General features: G+C 60.4%; 1 protein-coding gene across 16 annotated transcripts in view; it reads right to left on the bottom strand.

Annotated features, from left to right (window-relative positions):
• The window catches only part of CAMK2B (calcium/calmodulin dependent protein kinase II beta), a 95,251-nt gene that overhangs the window by 32,997 nt on the left and 40,677 nt on the right, over window positions 1–21,577 (bottom strand). For all 16 annotated transcript variants that reach the window (XM_082472567.1, XM_082472574.1, XM_082472572.1 and 13 more), the window contains exons 3-4: window positions 9,755–9,814; window positions 2,574–2,628 (exon numbers count right to left, since the gene is read on the bottom strand). In XM_082472567.1, the coding sequence (XP_082328693.1) occupies window positions 2,574–2,628; window positions 9,755–9,814 (115 nt within the window). The remainder of the gene's footprint in view (window positions 1–2,573; window positions 2,629–9,754; window positions 9,815–21,577) is intronic.

Genomic DNA, 21,577 nt, shown 5'->3' with positions numbered 1-21,577 from the left:
GGCTAGAGCAGGTGACCGCCCGAGGGAGCAGAGCCTCATGTGTCCGCGTGCACACGTGTGTGTGTGGAGCAGGATGGGGCTCTACGTCCAGCCCAAGCGAGCAGGACTCACTGTTCCTCCCTCTGCACACACAGCTCACAGGTCAGGCTCTGCAGACCCTGCGTCCAAGCATACGGCAGAGGGGGAAAGGGCACAGGTATTGCTCGGGGCTGTAGCAGGGGCACAGGGAGCCCCCCAGGAGGCTCCACCTGGGGCCGGGGACAGGCCCTCTGGGTCCTTGCATCCACAGGAGGCTCCAGTCTGTGCATCTGGGGCCTTGTGGTCCAGAGCTGTAGGTCAGGGAGTTGGTTGCAGGGGGCTGGCGTCTCGAGCTGGCCGGGAAGGGCCTGGTCTGGAGGCCAATGTCCTCCCTTTCCTCAGGCTCCGGCCAGACAGCATGGCTAGTTCTGGGCTGCAGCCACAGCCCCTGGGAGAGCCCTCTCCTCTGTTCCCAGGCCTGGTCCCCAAGGCCACGTGACATTCTGAGGCATGGGGAGTGGGGAAACCTGGCAATCTCCAAATCCACAGAGCCCCCAAACTGCCAAAGGGCCTGGGGCTTCCTGAAGGTGATGCCAACCGAGGCCAGAAACGTCTCCCCAATTCTGGGGCTACAGAGCCGCAGAGGGGATGCAGAGTGGCACAGGAGGGCTGTGCGCAGGGTGGGGGCCTCTCCACGCCTCCACTCCTCCCCCTCCCTCAGCAGCCCCCTGCGCAGGCCTTCCCTGCCCCCTGCAAACAGCTGCCTGAGGCCTAGGGCTGTCCTGCATGCTGCAGAGCGGGAGTTTCAACAGGCCTGGGGGCCACAGAGGTTTGGGGGGAGGATGTGCAAGGCCCAGGTCCTCCCTCCTCGCCACCCTCTCCAAAAACCCCAGCCAGTTTCCTCTCGCCAGCCCCGCGCAGAGCCTCTCCCCACACCTGCCTGTTGTGGGGGGCAGCGGATTCAAGACCCTCTCACACACGTGCATGCACTTACATGCACAAGTGTGCACACACGTACACACACACGCGCGCACACCATTCTCTCCCACCTTGTCCACTCCTGAATCACACATACCCACCCACCTGTCGGCCACCAGGGGCCTGGACATGACCACCCTCCAGCCCAGGGGCCTCTATATTTCCTGGAAAAGAGGCTGGTGGAACTGGGTGGGTCTGGGGGCCCACGGGGGTGACAGCAAGCCTGACACCTCCACAGGGGCCAGGGGCCAGACGTTTCAGGGCACAGCCTCAGCCCAGCAGCGGTAGCTGTGTCACAGGTCAGCCCTGGTCACCTGGCTGGTGACTTGAAGTGGCGTCTTGTGGGACACCCGGGACCAAGAGGTGGCCCAGCCCCTGCAGGCCTCTCCTGGCCATAGAGGCCGAGGCTTTTGTCGTTTGAGGGAGGAGCTTCCCATGGAGACACGTCCTGCCCCCATGGCCACAGCCCCCAGGCTGGGCTTCATGGAGGGCACACAGAGCCACCCCGAAGCTACAACCCCTGCCCACCCCAGGGTCCCGAGCTGTGCTGACTCACGGACAGCTAAATATAGCACCACTCAGCCGGAGCTGTCGGGAAGTGAGGGGATGAGATCACCGCTTCTAAATCCAGCAGGAAGTGAGAGGCAGCAGAGGCCCCAGACACTCTCACTTAGCACCACACCCGCATGCATGTGTGCACACACATGCACACACATGCCCACGTGTATCCACTCCAAGTCTCATATGTACATGTGTACACACATGCATGCGTACACCTCATAAATCATGTGCACGTGTACACAGACACGCACATATGGGTGCACATGCACACCCACAAGCCACATGTGTGTGCACACATGCACTCATGGACATGCACACACACGTACATGTCCACACCCCCAACTCATACACATGTTCACACACATACACACACCACACATACACCCATGCACACAAACCACACACATACACGTGTTCATACAATCACGCTCACATACGTGCACACACTGAAACCCACACATGCACGCTCATAAACACACACACGCACTCATAACACACAGGCAGTCTTGTGCACACCCTTCCACAAATCACGTGCACGTGTGTACACACGTACACGCCCCCACAAATCACACACACACATGCCCATTCATCAACATAACATAAACGCATCCACGCAATCATAAACCCAGAGGCACTCTTACACACACATGCACACACGCGAATGCTCACGCCAGCCGGTGGGCCCCAGCCAGGGGAAGGAAGGGGAAGGAACACCGAGGGCCCGTTCCTCCGGGGCTCCTCCCCTCCCTCCCTCCCCTCCGCCCCAGCCTCCAGCAGGTGTTCTGTGGGGGGGAGGGGACCAGCTGGGCAGTCCCATCCCCCTGGGACTCCGTGCTGTGCGCCAGCGCAAAGCCAACCAGCTAAGAGCAGAGCCGAGGGAGGCTGGCCCACGCGGCTGGGGGCGAGGCTACCGGGAGTCGGAGGACTGCCCGCAGGGGCTGGGGAGACCAAGGGTCCCAGCCCGGCCCAACGCTGGGAGCAGATGAGAGCACAAGTCCCTGGGCTCCGGCACTTACAGATCGAAGACCAGGTAGTGGAAGCCTTCCTCGGAGATGCTGTCGTGGAGACGCACTGTGGGGACGGGAGAGGCCGTGAGCGTGGGCAGCAGCCCGGGGCCTACCCACGCCGCCCAGCCCACCTCCGACCAGTCCAGTCCCATGGCCAGTAGCACAAGCGCCCCAAGGAGGGCCCCCCCCAAGGGCCTGGGGCTTCCCACAGCACAGGCTGGGGAGGGCCCGGGTGGGTGCTGCAGGCAGAGCCCGAGGGGTGAGCCGTGGGCCCTGCAGGCCGGCCCGCCCCAGGCCAGCATCCAAGGGCCTCAGGGGTGTGGCCTTTCCTTTCCTTTCCTCTGCCCGAGGGAGACCCTGACCCCTCTCAGCCCCCGCCGGGTCCCCTGCTCCCAAACGCAGCAGGGGTGGGGCTAGGGGTGCAGGGACGAAGGCCCACACCACCAGGTCTGGAAAGGAGCCGTCCAGGGACTTCATGGGAGAGGAGTGCGGAGGGCGCCATCGCCAACCTCTCGGGCCAGGCTGAGGGGGCAGGGACCCCCGGGCAGAGGACCACCTGCCCAGGGCCCAGTGCGGCATCACTTCCAAAGGTCAGACCCTGAGCTCCCATTCCAGAACCGGCATGGTCGGTAGGATGGCGCCACGCCACACACGCCCTCTCTGCTTTAGTCCGTTTTCTTCATCTCCCTGAGCCTGGAACAAGGGCCCGGCCAGGGTCGTGCTGATTAGGAGTTGATGAACGAATGAATGAGGGAATGAATGAATGAGTGAACAGTGAAGTGGATGTGAGCACAAAGAACACAAGCCCAGTGCCTCCTTTTCCTTGAGGTGGAGACGCGCCCGGCACTAAACAGCAGGTATTTCTAGTAACGGCTCATTTGGACACTGCCCCCCACGTGACGGATCCTGCCTTCTGTGTCAGGAGCCCGCAGTGTGCTCATCCCGAGAGGTTACAGGTGCGGAAGCTGGTGCACAGAGAGGGTAAGTTACTGGCTGAGGGTCACACAGCTCGCACAAGGCCAAAGCAGCAGTGTGGACGGGGGCTCGGAGCCCCCACAGAGCTGCTGCTCCACCAGCCTTGGCCCGCTCTGCCCCTCTGCTCCTTAGGCCTCACTCCCCCCCACCACGAGGGATGGGGCCACCAGCACCAAAGGGGTGAAGAGCAGAGCTTCTCCCGGGGCCCACAGCCCCTTCCTCACGCCCTCGAAGCTGCCCTAGCTCCCAGCTTGGCTGCCAGCATCCTCCCTCTCCCAGCTCCGGGCTTCCCAAGGGCCCGGCCAGCACTGTCCTCACACCAGGAACCCCAATCTGGCTGCAATGGCCCCTGACCTCGGGCCACGGCCTGGCGCCCGGGGGGCAGGCCCCTGCCGCAAGCAGTCAGGGCATCTGGTCGCCAAGGAGAAGCGGCATGGGTGGCTCCGGGGGCGCCTCGTCTCACACGTCTGCTTCTCTCACCATCTCCCCCTCCCATTGCTCGCTGTGATCTCTGCTCACGGGCCTGGCGTCCAGCCTCACCCCACCCAGGTCCGCCCGGACCCCGACTCCACCCGGGCGGGTCTGCATCTCCCTAACACACAGCAGACCCCCGGCTCACTGCGACCTCCTCGAGGCCCCTCCTGCAAAATCCCTGAGGGACCAAAAGCTCTCCCCCTGCTGACTCCTTTCTGCGGGGGGCCCAGCACATCGGCCCCTCCGAGCAGCCTCCCCTGGAACTCCAAGCAAAGAAAGGCCCGGGGTGGAGGGGCGGCACGGAGGGGAGGGGTCCACCCTCCACCACCCCGCCAGCCCTGCAGACAGCGCCCCAGAGGGACCCCCCCGGGGGGCCTTTCTCTCCTCCCATGCAGGGGAGCCCCCTTCCCCAGGGGAGCCTCAGGGGTCCATAAGTCTGGGGTGCTGCTGGGCCTTCCTCCTGGCAGAGGCCACGCTGCCCGCAGGCCTCGCCCCCCGAGCAGGTGAGAGGGGCTCAGGCTCCCAGGTCCTGCTGGCAGGGCCCTCGGCCTCGCCCTGGAAGACACTGGGGGTTCTGCATGGGAGTCAAGGCCACGTAGGCGTAGACACTCTTTTTAGTTAAATAGTTTTAACATTTAAAAAATAGTTATGTATTACTTTAATGGTTTGGAAGAAAACCTACCTAGCACATCAGACCCGTGATTTCACAGGCAGGACTAAGTCAAGAAAGGAATTGTCATAGAATCTTTTTAAGTAAAAACAGTAAGTAAATAACACTGTGGGTGGCATACAGAGGCGGCAGATAAAGTCCCAGTAATACCTGAAAGAGTCTGGCCTGGGAGCACTGGGTTAGGGGGACAAGGGGGTGGGGGGAGCCCAGGGACGCGCCTCCTGCTGCTGGGGCCACAGCTCCTCCAGGGACAGGACCCCGAGTCCCAGGCCAGGGGGCTCTCGGTGGGGGTCCTTCTGCCCCTCCAAAGCTGCGCCTGAACCCCTCCCTGGACCCTTGTGCTGTGAGGGAGGGCAGGGCCCTGTGACCCATCATATGATGGGCTTTGGGAAGGGAGAGCTGGGGAATGACAGCATGGGCCCTGAGCGTTTGGAGACTGGAAACCTTTCACCTTCCCCTCCTGCACTGACCTCCTCATCTCGGCAGGAAATCCCTACAGGGCCATTGTCCCCCATGGTGCCCACCTGCCCAGCTCCTGGGTGGACCATCCTGCAAGGGAAGGCAGTTCCAGCCCCAGAAACCAGGAGGTGGGAATTTGCCATCAATGAGCCAGGCCCAGGAGAGAGAGGGTCAGCGTGCAGAGAGGAGGCTGATGGGGGGCTGAGGGGAAGCTGGGGGGAAGCTGGAGAGAGGCTAAAGGGAGGCTGAGGGGAGGCTAAAGGGAGGCTGGAGAGAGGCTGAGGGGAGGCTGGAGAGAGGCTGAGGGGAGGCTGGAAGGAGGCTGAGGGAGGCTGAGGGGAGGCTAAAGGGAGGCTGGAGAGAGGCTGAGGGGAGGCTGGAGGGAGGCTGAGGGAGGCTGAGGGGAGGCTAAAGGGAGGCTGGAGAGAGGCTGAGGGGAGGCTGGAAGGAGGCTGAGGGAGGCTGGAGAGAGGCTGAGGGGAGGCTGGAGAGAGGCTGAGGGAGGCTGAGGGAAGGCTGGAGGGAGGCTGGGGGAGGCTGAGGGGTGATGGGAGGCTGAGGGAAGGCCGGAGGGAGGAAGAGAGGAGGCTGGAGGAAGGCTGAGGGCTGCCTGCTGAGTCAAGGCCGATGGGCTCTGCTCACCGCCCGATGGGGCCCATTCTAACAAGGCTGTGGAAGATTCTGCCTGCCACGGGCTCTGCTCAATCTCTGTCACCCACAGTCCCTGGGGGCAGTGTGGGAAGTTTGGGACACCCTCACGTGCTGAGCAGCAACCTCTTGAGGCGGCTACAGCCCACCAGTGAGGTGAGGGTGGAGGTAACCTTGCCCTCAGCCGAGTCTCCCGCTGGCACGGGGTAGGTGTCCGTAAGTATGCGCTGACGAGGGGATTCCTGAGACCCCAGGTGGAGGGAGCCAACCTCATGGACAGTCGAGTACAGCACAGACGTGTGTGGGGAGGGCATGGCCCACAGCAGGGCCCTTGCAGGTCATGCCCGTCCCCAGACGCCCGGGCCTGCTTCCCGGGACGGGACCACACAGGGCACTGCCAAGGCCGGCCCACACCTGTCTCCTCTGCCCAGGTGCCCCCTGGTCTCTGAACAGAAACTAAAGCCCCTGGGAGGGGAGCTTCCCCCCGGGGGCCTGACTCCGGGCACCAGCTCCTAATGCTACAGCCCAGCCGGCAGCCAGCAGCCAGCATGTGCCATCGTGCTAATCGTGAGAAACATTCACACCCTCTGATGGGCCCCCTTTAAGAGGGGAGCTTGGCTCCTTCACTCTCGTGTGTGGCCTTCAAACAAACAGAATAAGGCAGGGTGACAGCGTGACCCCTCCTGGACTGGATCATAACTTCAAAAATTAAACAGAGAACCACCATATGGTCCAAGAATCCACTGCGAGGTATACCCCCAAAGGACTGAAAGCAGAGACTTGGACACCCATGTTCATGGCGGCATTAGTCACGATAGCTAACAGGCCAAGTTCCACTGATGGATGAAGAGATACACACAATGTGGAATATACACACAGTGGAATATTATTCAGCCTTAAAAAGGAAGGAAATTCTGACACCTGCTACAACACGGATGAACCTTGAGGACATTAGGCTCAGTGAAATAAGCCCGTTCCCAAAAGACAAATACTGTATGGTCCCGATATCAATGAGGTTCCCAGGGTGTCAAATTCATAGAGACAGAAAGTAGAATGGTGGGTGTCAGGCGCTGGGGGCGGGGGGGGGGAGTGGTTAGTGTTTAATGGATGCAGAGTTTCCCCTGGGGGTGATGAAAAAGTTTTGAGTACAGGTGAGGGCGATGGTTACATAACATTGTGAATGTACTTAATGTCACTGAACTGTACACTTAAAAATAGTTAAACTGATAAATATTGTTATGTATATTTTACCACAATTTGGGGAAGAAAAAGCACTGTGTTCCTTGTTCTCCTTCCCTCTCCATCTCTGTCTGTCTCTCTGTCTCTGTCTGTCTGTCTCTGTCTCTGCCTCTCTCTGTCTCTCTTTTTCTTTCGGTCTGTCTCTGTCTCTCTCTGTCTCTGGAGCCCTGGGCAGGGCCAGCTCATGGCCAGGCCACCTGTGTAGCTGCCCCAGGCCCCAGGCTCCAGAGGGCCCTGCCCTGCTGTTGCTGTTTTGAAATTCATAATAATTTTTGAGAAAAGTCCCCACATTTTCATTGTGCACCGATCCCACAAATTATGTGGCAGCCCCCCCCCCATTCACCCAGCTGAACTGCTCTTGAACCCACAGAAACAGAGAAAATCAACGCTTGTTGGTTGAGTTTTGGGGTAATTAGTTGCCAAGCCTGGACGACTGACACACTTGTGAAGCACGCCTAGTCCACAAACAAGGAGACTGTGCCTCAGGGAAGTTCAGTGGCTGCTGTGGCTTTTGAGGGGAGAGGCGGGGCCCGAATCCAGGTCTCTGAGCTCTGAACCTCAGCACACTGCCTCGGAAAGGGGGGCTTTCACAGCTCCCGCCCGGCTCCCCAGGGGAACCCTCTCGGCTCTTCGCAGGGGGGTCCCTGTGAGGAAGGCGGCAGCATCTCCACCTTCCAGACGGGCAAACTGGGGCTCGTCCCCTGCCCACGTCCTGAGCACAACTGCTTCCCGAGTGAGCCAGGACAGGAAGGGGAGCCCCTCCCAGAGCCCCTCCCCCGCCTCTATCTGAACGTGGTCCTGCTTCCTCTCCCGGGGGTGCGGGGCTGGGAGCACTTCTGTTCAGAGATGGGGCTGGGTAGACACAGGCCACGGAGCAAGGGGCTCCCCTCACCTCCCCCAAAAGTCTCCCCCTCTACTCACTCCTCAGAGAGCCCCTCCTGAGTCTACAGAGAATGTTCAGCTGAACCCCACAGTCTCAGCTTTGCCTCCCCTGTGTTCTAGAATAAACCCCCTACGCGGATTTCAGGGACCACTCAGAACCCACCCAGAACCACACGGGGTATGCAGGTAGGGCAGGGAGGCTTCTTGTTGAAGAATTGTCCCCAAACACCAACCCAAGAACACCTGGGTCTTCTCCCTAATAAGGGGATCCCTGAAAATCACTCAAAATGGGGGACCCACACTTGATCGGCGCTCAGCGGACACAGGGGAGGGAGCTGGCATGGGAAGGGGTGTGGGTACAGCTGGCGGTGAGGTGGCATCAGCCAGGAGCACCAGGAGAGAGGGTCCTCGGGCGTCTGGACCTGGACGGGCAGAGGGGCAACAGCCCAGGGGTGAGGTCGGACTGGAGCCCGCCTTTTGCCAAACGTGCCCCAGCCCAGTGAAGAGGGGGCTGGGGTCCCTGTGGACACCCACCTCAGAATCACCCACCAGGCTGGCTCAGATTCCGATTCCTGGGCCCGCTCTGGGCCTCCGAGCCAGGCTTTCCCGGGGGCAGGTCAGGAATCTGCACGCCGTGATTCCACCAGTCTCAGCCTTGAGAGTCCGTGATTAGAAAGAGTATGGGCCCAGGCACGAGGGCGGCAGCAGCCCTGGGGCCGACACCGAGGGGCCCGCCTAGGAACGGGAGATCTGCCTTCCCCTGCACCTCGCGCCCAGGCTGGGCCAGCTGCACAAGAGCCAGCGGCCTGGAGGGGCCACAGCCACGGAGGCAGCAGCTCCCACAACCAGCTCCGAGGACCCCGAGCTCCCCTGCGGCCCTCCTGGTCCCGCGGCCGAGGCCCTGGTCGGGGAGCGGCACGGACGGGGCTCCTGAGCACAGCCTGGCGTCCCTTTTAGACAGAGTCCTGGGCGTCATCCCGGCACAACTGAGTCAGAACGCGGGCAAGAGGGCCCGGGAATCCACCCTGACGAGCTCCCTGGGGGCCTCTGAGAACGCGGGCCCACTCTCCCCCCGTGCCACCCGGCTGCTTCCCGGTGTGGTCAAGGGCTGGGTCCTGGGCTCCTCAGGGGTCCCTAAAGGGACCAGAGGTGGAAAAGACAGGCAGCTGTGCTGCGCGGACAGGGGCCGCTCACGGCTGAGCGGGGCAGGCGGAGGCTGACAGGCCCCGGGAGATCTGCACCAGCTTCCGGGGTCTGGGGTCCCAGCAGCTCCTACGATTGCGTCTGGACTGAATCTCTACTCAGTCTGGGGTTTCAGAAGGAAGCGACCTACCGTGGGCAGGGCACCCACACTCCCTGAGGCCAAAACCCGGGCTCCTGGGGCTCCACGTGCCCCCAAGGGGCAGCTGATCCCCGACCCAGATGGCAGTTCCAGGGGCCCCGGGCTGGGGGGACGGCAGAGGTTCTCCAGAATCAGACCTCAGACCTCAGGCCTGGGGCTGTGCCTGGTGTGGTCTTCGGTTTCCAAACTTTTTTCTCTGTAATCAGGCCATCTTGTGGCTTTTCTGAAGCCACGGAACGTGAGGCCCCTGTGTGCTTTCACCAGAATCATGGATCAGACTTATAGAGTGGTGGGCAGGGACCCGTCCAGGAGGAGCCCGGCCTTGACCTCCCCCAGAGGGTTGCCCCAAAGTCCCTGCAGGAATCCCTCCGGGTCAGGAGGAGGAGATGTTTCCAGGGGCCTGAGGGTGGGATACTTCAATGGAGAAGGAAAGGGACGCCTTTGGGGTCCCCCTGCTGGCTGTACGGGAGAGCTGGGACCCCTACCCCGAGGGCTACTCACCGATGTTGGAATGCTTCAGAAGACGGCAGATTCGAGCCTCTCTCTCCAGCTTCTGGTGATCTGGGGACAAAAAGGGACACGGCATCACCTCGTGGCCCTGCAGCCAGTGACACCCCGTGCCCCTCGACTGCATGCTGGACAGACTGCCAACCACGAGACTCACGGCCAGGAGGACTTGCCCACCACCTCCCTCAGTGTCCACCCAGGTGACCTCTGCCTGCCCAGGGGACACGTCACGTTGTGCCCCCCACCCCCATCCCGACCCCTGGCTGGCAGCATTGGGCTGGAAGAGGCTGCCCAGTGCCTGGAATGAGAGGTCCACGGGAGACGGGAGTGGGGCTCACTCGGGGCCCAAAGTTTCCCCAGGTGATTCAGGAAGAGAAGATGCCATCTATCAGCAACAGAACGGACAGCACCAATTTAATCCTTCACTAATTTGGCCTAATTCCAGACTCTGCAGAGCTTTCTGCTGAGGCCTAATTTGTTCTTCAGAGGCGGTTGAGGGGCTGGCAGAGCAGTGCTGTCGGCCCGCTGGGGGCGTCCAACCAGCGTGCGGGTCAGCATGGGCCTGGGCCGGCCTCTGGCTGGACAGCCCAGCAAAGGATGCTCGACCTGACCCCTACCCCTACGCACAAACCTACAAAACACACGCCTGAATTTTGCCGGGCTCTGGTGTTTATTGCAACGTCAGCAGGAAGAAGAGTCAAAGCCTCAGAGAGAAGTCACCCCAGGTATCCCGAAACTGCCCTTCCTCCCTCCAGCCCTGTGTCCCTCCTCCCAGCCCCAAGAGGCACAGGACCTCAGTTCCAGAGGCCAGCCCCCCCCAAGGACCGAGCGACTTATCAGCCAGAAATTTTATCTTTCAAACAGAGGTGCCAGGAGGATTTTAAAAGCTGATGGAGATTGTCACAGTAAAAAACTGAAAAAAACACATTTCCACTGAGCGGAGAAGGCAGAAATAAATCACACAAAAGAATACACCCATCAACGTGTGCACATCACCCCAACCTCCCAACGTGAGGCCGCGTGGAAAAAGCCGCTCACAGAGGAAGACCCAAACCGCGCTTCCTTCACATGGAGGCCAACACGCACGGCGCTGGGCACACGGGTGGCCGGACGGTGAAGAAAGGTGGGGATTCAGGATGGCAGCTGCTCCAGGGCGGGAAGTGGCTGGGGAGGGGGTGCCCGGGGCCTGGGACCACCCCCCGCCCCTGCTTGCACTGAGCCCTTCACTGCAGGGGCCTGGGGAGGACATTAATACACCAGACAAGACCACAGGACCGCCTGATTCACCAGGGAACTCCTGACAGCCCTGACTAGCGGGACACAATTAATGTGCTAATTACAAAATGTCCTCAGAAGCAGTAAAGCCACTCGGTAGGCCTCCCCAGACCTGCCAGCCCATCCCTGCCTCTGCCTGGGGGAAAAGGACCCAGCCACCGACAGGTCCTCCTGCAGGAAGGGAGCCCGCTGGCTAGCGTGTGGTCAGCTCTCCCTGGGCCATGTGACAGAGGCTGGGAGAATCAGGACAGTCCTGAACACGGACATACCTGTAAACACACGTGTGCCTCTCCTGAACGGGAAAGTCATGCCTGTAGACAGGAATCTCTCTGGGAACACCAGCTGGCTCTCCCTCCTCTCAGGATGGGCACTCAAGCCTCCCGGAGATACTAACGCCTTCCTGAGCTGCCCACCCGGCTCCCATCTGTCTCGCCAGGCCCCTTGGCCCTGGGAGGGCTCTGGCAGAACCGCAGGGCAGGGGCTGGGCGTTCGGGACAGACCCTCGCACCTTCACCTCCACACCCAACGCAGCAAGCACTCTTGTGGCCCATCCTGCCGGGGGTGGGGGGTGGGGAGGGAAGGGTGGGCGGGGCAGCTACAGCATCAGCAGGCGAGATGCAGCCCAAGAGTCACCATTAGGAGGGATAAGTGGAAAGTGGCCGCGAAAGAACACAAGCGGGGTGGCTTTCACTTTTCCGTCTGCATGAAGCTCAAAAACAGGCCACACTAAGCATAACCAGGTGGGGGGCGGATGGTTTTCCATATACGTGAGGCCCACTCTAGAGGAAAGCAGGGGAACGGTTCTCGCAACATCCAGGACCGCAGCTCGCTCGCAGGGTGGAATTAGGAGGGCTGGATGGGCACGGTGGTGGGTTCGTGGGTTGTTTTGTTCTTTCATAGTGTTTTTTTTTTTTACATTTATTATTCTGAACATTTTTCAAACTTAAAGTTGCAAGAATAGTACAAAGTACTATTGGACCGCACTTCTGTATAATCTCTGTCCTTCCTATACATACACTTACCTCCTCTGAAGCATGTGAAAGTAAGCCCCGCATTTAGTGTCCTTTTACCAGGTAACACTCGGTGTGTTTCGTAAGCACAAGGACGTTCTCTTACATAATCTCGGGGCAGTTACCCCACTCACTAAATCCAGTGCAGATACGATACTCAATCTAACCCACAGTCTACATTCCAATTTTGTTCCTGTCCCCATAATGTCAGAGAGGATTCCTCCTGATGTGGATGGTACCTGAGCAGCTTACCCTCATGTGGATGGGGCCAGAGCAAGGCTGAGGTCAGAGAGAGACAGGAGGCTATAAGGCGGTGGAAGCAGGGGTAGTTTTCTCTGGAAAAACTGCCTGATTGCAGTCATAAATAAAAACCAGGAGAAAAATCCATGTGGGACTCCATCTTTGGGAAGCAGATAACAAACAACTATATCTTTTTACTGAATCTTGTCACCAAGGACAGAGAGCCTCATCCAAAAAATCTGGACCTACTCCGAGGCATGTTTGGGGGGATAAATTATTTGTTTGGGGTCAAGAAGAGACACCATTACTCAGCCATAAAAAAAATGAAATTGAACTATTTGTAGTGAGGTGGATGGACCTAGAGTCTGTCATACAGAGTGAAGTAAGTCAGAAAGAGAAAAACAAATACTGTATGCTAACACATATATATGGAATCTAAAAATAAAAATGGTTCTGAAGAACCTAGGGGCAGGACAGGAATAAAGACGCAGACGTAGAGAATGGACTTGAGGACACGGGGAGGGGGAAGGGTAAGCTGGGATGAATTGAGAGAGCAGCATTGACATATATACATTACCAAATGTAAAATAGATAGCTAGTGGGAAGCAGCCGCATAGCACAGGGAGATCAGCTCGGTGCTTTGTGACCACCTAGAGGGGTGGGATAGGGAGGGTGGGAGGGAGGGAGACTCAAGATGGAAGAGATATGGGGATATATGTATAGCTGATTCACTTTGTTATACACCAGAAACTAACACAACATTGCAAAGCAATTACACCCCAATAAAGATGTTAAAAAAAAAAAAAAGAAGAGACACCAGGCTGCCCAGCCCAGGTGCTGGTGTCCACCCCGTGGCCACGCAGGTCACTGACGCTCCCGGCTGTCCCCTTTCCGTATTGGGCCCAGCAGTACTCAGCCAGAGAGCAGCTCTGAAACTCTGCATCACAACACGTGGTCCAAGCTGGTAAGAGTCCAAGTGTGTACATCACATCAAGATAGTAATTGCTTCACTCTGGGTGGCAGAATTACGGGTAACTTTTATTCTTTATATTTTTTCCCCAACTTGGACAACAATCTTGTGTTACTTTTATCATAAGGAAAAATATTGGTTTTTTTTTTAGAAGTTTGTTCCTGTCTCCAGAGAGCACAAAGCCACTGGGTAAATATGATGAGGGTGTGTCATAAAACCCGCTATGGTAACATTTGCCCTGGAATTAAAAATCTAAGCTGATATTCCATGACCTCAGGTGGGAACCAGAAGCCACAAGAAGGGGCTGGAGGAGGAGGCTGCCCTTCTCCGGCCCAGGAGGCCCATCTCGGGCCCGGCACGTGGCCATGTGAGGAAGAACCCAGCATCCTAACTCTGCCCGCATCCTATGATTTTCTTTCTACAAAGTTGAGGCATCATCTCTGAATGTCCAAAGGAACATCATAAAACCCACCATAGACATGGTGGGTTTAATTTAACCCAGTCCGGTTGGCAAGAAGTGTGTCTTGGCTCTACACCACCAGTGGGAACCTGGGAGGACACCTCCACCCCACCGCGTCCCCCGGCGGGCAGCAGCACGTGGGACCGGCCAGCAGCCCTGAGCAAGCTCTGTGACCTCTCAGAACTGCCGCACCCGCTCATCCCTGCCAGTCTCCCTCCTTCCCGGGGCCCTGGCCCCAGGGACCTGCCTGGACTCGGAAGACCACGGCAGTGACCACCAAGCAGGCCCGTGGAGAGAACGCAGTCAAAAGGCTGCCCATCCCACCCAGGACCCATCAGTACCCCGGGCACCCCAGCCCGGTACCCCCTCCTGAGGGAGGTCCCAAGAGTCTTCCTGAGCAGCCAGACCCTGCCGTGCCCACTGCAGTGATGCGCAGGCAGCGGGTGACCCCAGGAGGGGCCAACCAGGCACCTGCCAGGGCTGTGGAGGCCACGGTGCCTTGAGCCCAGCCAAGAGGCTCGAAAGGGCCCTCCCAGGGCTGTGGCCTGGTGCCCTGAGGGTCCGGGTGCCCGGAGTTGCCCTGAGGCCCAGGCACCTGCTGCTCGTGGCCCTGCTACCACGTCGGCTGGCGTTTTGTTATGGAGCATTGGTACGTGTCTCGGAATGTGTGCCATGCCTGTGCAGGTTTGAAAGCAAGGACAAGTGAGCCCCGAGAATCCACCCCACTGACACCGCCACACATCCTGTCCCCAGAGGGCGTTGGGCCCCCTTTCCAGGGTCGGTCCCTGCATCACCCCTCACGTGCCCTGCCTCTGGGGTCTGAGGGTGACCTCTGAAATAGGACATGGAAAAACGGGGAGCCAGGGAATGAGGGCACAAGCTAAACTCCCCGCCAGCCTCCAGAACCCCACCCTGTCACGGCGAGACCTCTCCGCCCTCCTCCCCGCCACGGACCCAAGGCCAGCACTGACCGTGTCCTGGGGACCCAGGGGACACCGGTCCTGGGTCCCAAGGAGCAGGTGCAGCAGTGCCATGAGCCCTGAGGACAGCAGACGCGGGGTGCGGGGGATGGTGCTGCCTGAAGGAGACTCAACGGGGGACACCGGAGTGGGGTTTTGGAGGAGCTTGCCATTCATGGGGGCACAGACTCGGTTCTCACACCCCCTCTGATGTGAAGCTCTAGGGAACTCCTGAGTTCAGCCATCTCTTAAATGCTCGGGGGCCTTACGGATCCGCACCCCACATGGAGACCAGCCTAAGTGCCTGCGGGCCTGTAGCCAAAAAGTGACTGTCTTGTTGCGTCTGGGGCAACCTGACGTGCACGCGACACTTACACCTGCTCCCGCGAAGGGGTCGGCAGAGGCAGAAACAAGCTATTTATTTCTCCTAGCAGAGAAACACCCCACCGATAAAACACAGCATTCACTTATACTCTATAAAAGCGCTTATCAAACAAAACAAAAAGCACTTTACTCAAAGACACCAGCTACACTGGACCTGCCATCACCAGCTGTCACCTGCCTGAGCTCCTGTCACAGCCCCTGAGGCTCCATACCCTCAGCTCTGTAGCCCGTGCCCCAGCAACGCGGGACCTGGAAGCTTCTGGTTGATTCTGCCTTGATCTCTGTGCAGGCCTACCCTGCACTCTGGGGGTCCCCGAGGGGTGGCGCCGGGTGACCCGGGAAGGGAGGTGACCCCGTGCAGCCCTGCACGCCTCACGCTGGGTGCACACCCCACACAGGATGGCAGTTCCCAGACCCCAGGGGCCCCCAGGAACCCCTAGGAGGCGGGGAGGGGCCCTCTTGGGGCTGTCACTGTGCCGTGGCTGGCACCCACCACCGCGAAGGGAATGGGTCAGGGGACCCCAAGGGGCAGGAAGAGACAGGTGCTGCCAAACGTGACCACAGGGGGGCGCTGTCCACTCACTGTAAGCATTAACTTTGACTTCAATAACTCCCTGTGGAACGGCACAGAGAGACTCAAACCAGCTCTTCCCCGCCCCGAACTAACTCATCAACAGGGCGGGTCCTCCCAGGCAGGGTCCCCCAGGCAGGGACCCCCAGGTGGGGGCAGCCCGAGCTGAGTCAAGAATGAAGAGGTAGCTGCTGAGGGCAGGGGGGGAGATGCAGCCCTTGGAGGTGGGAGAGGACGATCGCGGGCCCTGCTGCACCCTGCAGGGTGGGGCACACGGTCGAGAAACAGGCACCCAGAGGAGCTCAGAGTCCTGAGGCCAGGACTGGACCCGAGGCTGGTGGCCTCCCTCACAGCCCCCCAGTGACGGCCGCCTTCCCAGCCGCCACCTGCTGCCCGGCTGTGGGTGACTCACAGCAGAGCGGGGCGGTTGGGGGGTGAGAGGAGCCAGCAGAAGGGCAACAGGAGGGACGTGGGTGGGCGCCTGGCCCCTCGCCCGCTGCCAGGAGCAGCAGCAGTGCTGTCACCGGCAGAAGGACACCCGCGAGGCGCCGGGCACGGGCAACAGGAAGGACGGGGCGGCGGGGGGAAGACAGGAGGCCCGGCCGTGAGGAGGGGCTGCCTCCCTCTCCCCGGGGCTCGGCCTAGGACAAGTGCGGCCACGTCCCGGGAAGTCAGCAGTAAGGACAGTTCAGGCTGGACCAAACATGAAACCCCGCGTGGAAAGCCCACACCGCCTGGCACGTGGAGGGGTTCAGGGACACTCTCTCCTCCCCGATGCCTACTGGACCCCCCTAGCCCCTGGGGCCGGGCGGGCTGTGTTCACTGGGGAGACCCCACCTGCACAAGGGTCTCCGCGGGCTTCTGCAGTTCCCCCCCTGCCCACATTGGCTGGAGGACGACCTGGCCAGGGAGAGCTGGGGACGAGGGGATGGCAGAGGGCTCTGCTGGGGTCCTGGCCTGGGACATGGGAGGCTGGGACATGTCAGGGAACCGGCTGGAGATCGTGGGCCACCGTGGCTGCTGCCCAGGACACTCCGCCAAACTCAGCAGCTCCTGGACACCGAGTCAGCAGGGATCTGAGCGTCAGGTTGGGGTCAGGCCCCCGCCGCGGGGTCACCATCCATTCCCTTGTGGCCAAGGCCCCAGGGGAGAAGGATGCCCACAGGGAAGGGGTGGACAGGGCCGGCCGGCCCTCAGACTGTGGGGTGTGGGAGTGTGCGTGTGGCCAGGCCCCCGAGGGTGACATGTCTACAGAATCACCTGCCTGAACATGCAGCGTGCGGGTGCGGGTGCGGCTGGAGGACGGCGGCCGCGGGGAGTTCAGGCAGCAGCCCCTGCCCTTGGCTGCCTCGCCTGTCCTCACCCGGGTGGGTGTGACCAAAGCCAGGGGTCCTGCACCAGCAGAGACAGTGCCGCCCCTCCCCCGGGGGGGGGCAATCAGATGCCCACGCTGCCCACCTCAGGAGGTCCGAGGACAGACGTAGCCTGCAGGGCCGGGGGCAGCTCCCACGTCCCATCTGGTTGTCCAGCTGTTGCCTCCACAGGGTGGGGGGCTGCCCAGGCTCCCGTTCCATCCAGGCTGAACCAGCAGTGAACCCAAACCAACATCGTCAAGCTGGGGCGTGGCAGGCTCGCCCATAGGCCGGGCTCGGTGGCCACAGGGACACTGGACACAGGGCCCTGAACGGGACCAAGCCTTGTTCTCTGAGTCTGTTTCCCGTGTGTGAAAAGGGTTGGGGGGTGTTCCCAGGGAGAGGCCACGGAAGAGAGGAAACCCCAGCTGCCGGCCCCTCCCCGCTGCCTGCCCACAGAGCTGGGCACCTGGCCTGTCATCCTTGCTGCTTTTCTTGCTTCCCTCCTCCAGCCTCCGTCCAACACGACACTCAGGACCCCAGCAGTTGTCTCCTCTCCAGGGGCTTCTATTCTTCCAAAGGGAGGTGGGGGTCCGCGGCTGCGTTGGACCAGGGCAAGGACCCGTTGTCCCCAGGTGACCCACGCCACTGGGCCCCGGGATGCGTCATTCGGGGTTCCCTCCTCTCCTTCCCACCCGTCTCCACCGCCTACGCCATCGGATGGCACAGAGAGCTTTCTAGAATCTTCGGAGGCTCACGGATATCCACATCCCACTTCATGTGGGCTCATGCTATTCACCGTCCAGCATCAACTCCTTAACTCAACGTGTCCCAAAGTTTTCAGAGTCCAGAGGAACAGAGCACGGGAACACGGGCCGGAGGCTCTTGTGGTTCCAAGCTGCCGAGTCAGACTCTGATAGAACATCCTGGACATTCACAGCACCCAGCGGAGTCCACAACAGAACCCACGGCACCCTCCAGCCTGCGCACCTCGCCCTACCGCCTACAGTCCTGCCCTCAGGGTCCCAGGAAGGGGGTGAGCAGGACTGGGGGTGGGTGGACCAGGGCAGACAGAGGCCAGTTCAAGTGTAAGCACCAGCACCTGCTGACCCTGGAGGCTCCGACCTCAGCTTCATCCCCTTTCTGGGTGCAGAACGGACAGACTGCAGGGGAAGACAGGACTTACGGGAAGGATGTCACCAAGCCGGGGTCTCGGTGGCTCTCGCCTCCTGACAGGGCTCACGGGGCTGGCACATGTGGGAGCGACACCCCAGGGGCAGTGCAGGGTCCTGCAGCAGGGCCTGACCATCCGGTCACTGTCAAGGGGTGCAAGCCGGTTCAGGAGCTGGAGGAAGGTCACGGGGGAGCGTTGCCCTGAGATGCTGGTCGTTCCCCTGCTCCACAGCACGAGAGCGTCTGCGGGTCGCCTCGGATTAGCCTCTGCTGCTTGCTCTTGGGCTCTTCACAGGCCCCAGAACCTGCCCAGGGCTCCCCGCAAAGTAGGGCTGTTATTAACATCGCCTCCAACTTCCAGATGGAGGACGGGGCACAGGAAGGCCGTGGGGTAGGGCATCGGAGCTGGGCCACCAGCCAGGGGGGCTGGCGTGGAGGCCTCAGCCATCCTACGGTCTCTCTCCTGGGGCTTCTCAAGCCTTCAACGGGCTAACATGCTTGACCCCAGCCTGCTCACCCAGGGAGCATCTAGGGCCCTGGGGGCATCCCATCCTGCTCTGCATCCAGCACTGGGGTCCCCAGGAAGCTCTAGTCACGCTTCAGCCCCTGGAGGGCACTGGCAAAGCCATGACTATGAAAAGAGCGGCTCCCATGGTAGCTTCTTGTATGTGTTTTGTTTTTTAAAAGGCGGCACGCAACCAGCAATGATCACACCAACGTCACCCGGCGGCCACACAGCCCAGGGAGGGCACCTGTGTGGGTCCTGCAGCTGCCACTGCCTCGGTGGGACAAAGAAAGGGCTCTCGAGGGGCACGACAAGCCGCCAGGTGCATGGGAGCTGGGCCAGCGACCTGCCGCTCCCCACACCACAGCGCTGAGGCCTCTGGGCTGCCAGCTGGCCACGTGGTCCCCAGAGCCCTCACTCTGCGGTCCCTGTGGCCTTTCAGCTGCTCCTCCATGGGAAGAGTCGTCCTTTTCAGGCTCAGAGCCATCATCACCCAACACGGGGCACAGCTCAGCTTCGAAACAGATGTGGCATTTCATGATGTAAGGCCTGAAACTGAGGCCCCGTGTGATGTGCTGCCCTGATGTCCGGTGAAACCGGGAGGGCCCGAATGGCCTAGCTGTAGGCTCCCCAGCCCGCTCACCCAGCCAAGTGGCCCTCCTCCCAGGCAGACCAGGAGCAGAGCAGACCTATCCCCAAGTGGTGGCCTCGGTCCCCTGCCAGCAAGGAATTATTCAAACAAGCAACCACATCCCGCCGGGGGAGCCAGGGGCACTCCACTCTCTGGTCACCACGAAGCCTGCCTCCCTCAGTCCGCTGCTCACTTTGCCCCGAGGGCACCCGAAGTGGCCTGCGTGACGTGCAGTGCCCTCCCCGGGCTCTGAGCCTGTGTGATACAGACTGCTGTCCATCTCAGCTGTCCGGGGTCCCCATCCTGTGTTTGGTCATGCCCACGACCCTAGGGCGGGCTCCCACACTGACTAATAGGCAAAAAGGAGGTGATGTGAATAAAAATGACTATCCTCTCGAGTCTTCAGTTTCGTCAACTGTAAAATGGGACAGCATCACCCTCCAGTGCAGTAGGGCATGGTGACAGCAGGAGCCCACCAGTGGCCTCCTCCTTTCCTGCTTCCTTCCCCAGCCCCAGTGCAATAGGTCCTACGCCGGGGGTAGGGTCTCATCACAGCCCACCCCAAGATAGCACCCGTGACACTGCCACAGTGCGGCGTGCTTTCCAGGCTAGGGCATGGCCCCCAGAGGGTGCAGGGCTTATTCTGTCAGGGTCCTACTCAGACTCAGCAAGGCCTCTGGGACGCCTCCCTCCCACCAGCCTCCTCCTGCCATCTGCAGTTACTGGTGGCCCAGACCACTGCCTCCCAACGGTCCCCTCCTCCAGCTCAGTTCTTGAGTTGAAAGCGCTCTGCTCCCCCCACCCCTTCATCATGTTCATTAGGGACCTACTGTTCGCAAGGGAGGGAGACCAAGAGGCCCCTGCACCCCGCCCCGCCCCACCCACCCCGGAGCTGGGAGACAGGCTGTGCGGAGACAGAGAGCCAGCCTGCTGGGAGCCGGGGGCTGCCGTGCTGAGCAAGAGGGCGGGGGCCAGGAGGCTGCGGTCCTCAAACCTGCGGCTGCCCCTCTGACCCTACGCTCACCTCCAGGGGGGCCCTTGGTGCATGTGGGGTGCACAGGGCTGCCGGTAAGGACCCCTCCAGATCTGGGGAATGACAGGAATGGCTGATAAAACAACCCCACGAGGGCCCAGGAGTTCGTGGAGATTTCCTCCCAGTAACCCTGGACCAGTCCACCTTTTAGGCGCTGCCACCTCCCCACCCCCTCTTGACCCTCTACAGCTCAATGGGGTGGGCACTGCTGTGGCCTGAGTTCACGGAGCACCGGTCTCAGGCCCCCCAAGCCCGTGGGACTCAGGGTTCACAGAGGCAGCCGTGCCCCAGAAACAGACACACCCCAGCACCAGTGAACAGGGCCACGGAGCTGCCACACTCTCCTCCTCACAGGTGAGGCCACCAAGCACACGGCGGGGGTGTCCACCAGGACCCCTGCCCACACAGCCTGGCCTCCACCCCTTTTCTTCTCCTCTCCTGCCTTCACCCCAGTTTGGGGAAGTTTTGACTTAGCCTATTTGATTAATGAATTAATGACAAAGACCTCTTCTCTCAACGACTCTGTTTGGCATTGCCTGATAAAACACAAAATGACCAGTTAAATCTGAATTTCAGGTAAGCAACAAGTTTTTTTTAATGTAAGTATGTCCCAAATTCAGATAAACAAATAATTTTCTAATACAAGTATGTCCCATGCAGTTTGGGACATATTTGTTTTCAAATATTTGTCACGGCCTATCTGAAATTCAAATTACTTCTAAATCTGGCCACCGCAGCCGGTTCCCTCATTGCTCCCCCATCCTCCCCCTGGCATGGGACTGGGGGGGGGGTCCCCCTCGCCCACAAGAGCCCCCAACTTTTCTTCTTACTCCCTCCCCACCTACAGGTGGTGCCCCCAACTCCGCAAAAACCCAAGTCCTGGCAACAGAACCCGGGAGGGATGGGTGTGTCCAGTTAAAGACTGATCCCGGGGCAAAGGAAGGGACTCTCCTACTCCACCCACCCTCTGGGTCCCTAGGAAGACCCCTCCCACTGCCCAGGGTCCCCTGGAGCCCCGATTCGAGAGCAGCGTCGACCAAAAGCTGGCTGGGGGTTTGGGACATACTTATTCTAAAAAAAATATTGTTTATCTAAAATTGGGACATTATACAGCGAGGCCCTGACTCCGCCCCTGGGGCGCTGGGAGCTGCCAGGGAGGGGCAGGGGCGGGGCCGCAGAATAGGCGGGAGGGGTGCCCAGGTTGGGGAGGGGTGCCCGAGGGGGGATAGGGGAGGGGAGCCCAGCGCCCGAGGC

This window comes from Balaenoptera physalus (genome assembly GCF_965194825.1).
Source record: "Balaenoptera physalus genome assembly, chromosome: 8".
Taxonomy (NCBI): domain Eukaryota; kingdom Metazoa; phylum Chordata; class Mammalia; order Artiodactyla; family Balaenopteridae; genus Balaenoptera; species Balaenoptera physalus.
The sequence above is the reverse complement of the archived record's forward strand: the minus strand, read 5'-3'. Positions and strand labels throughout refer to the sequence as shown.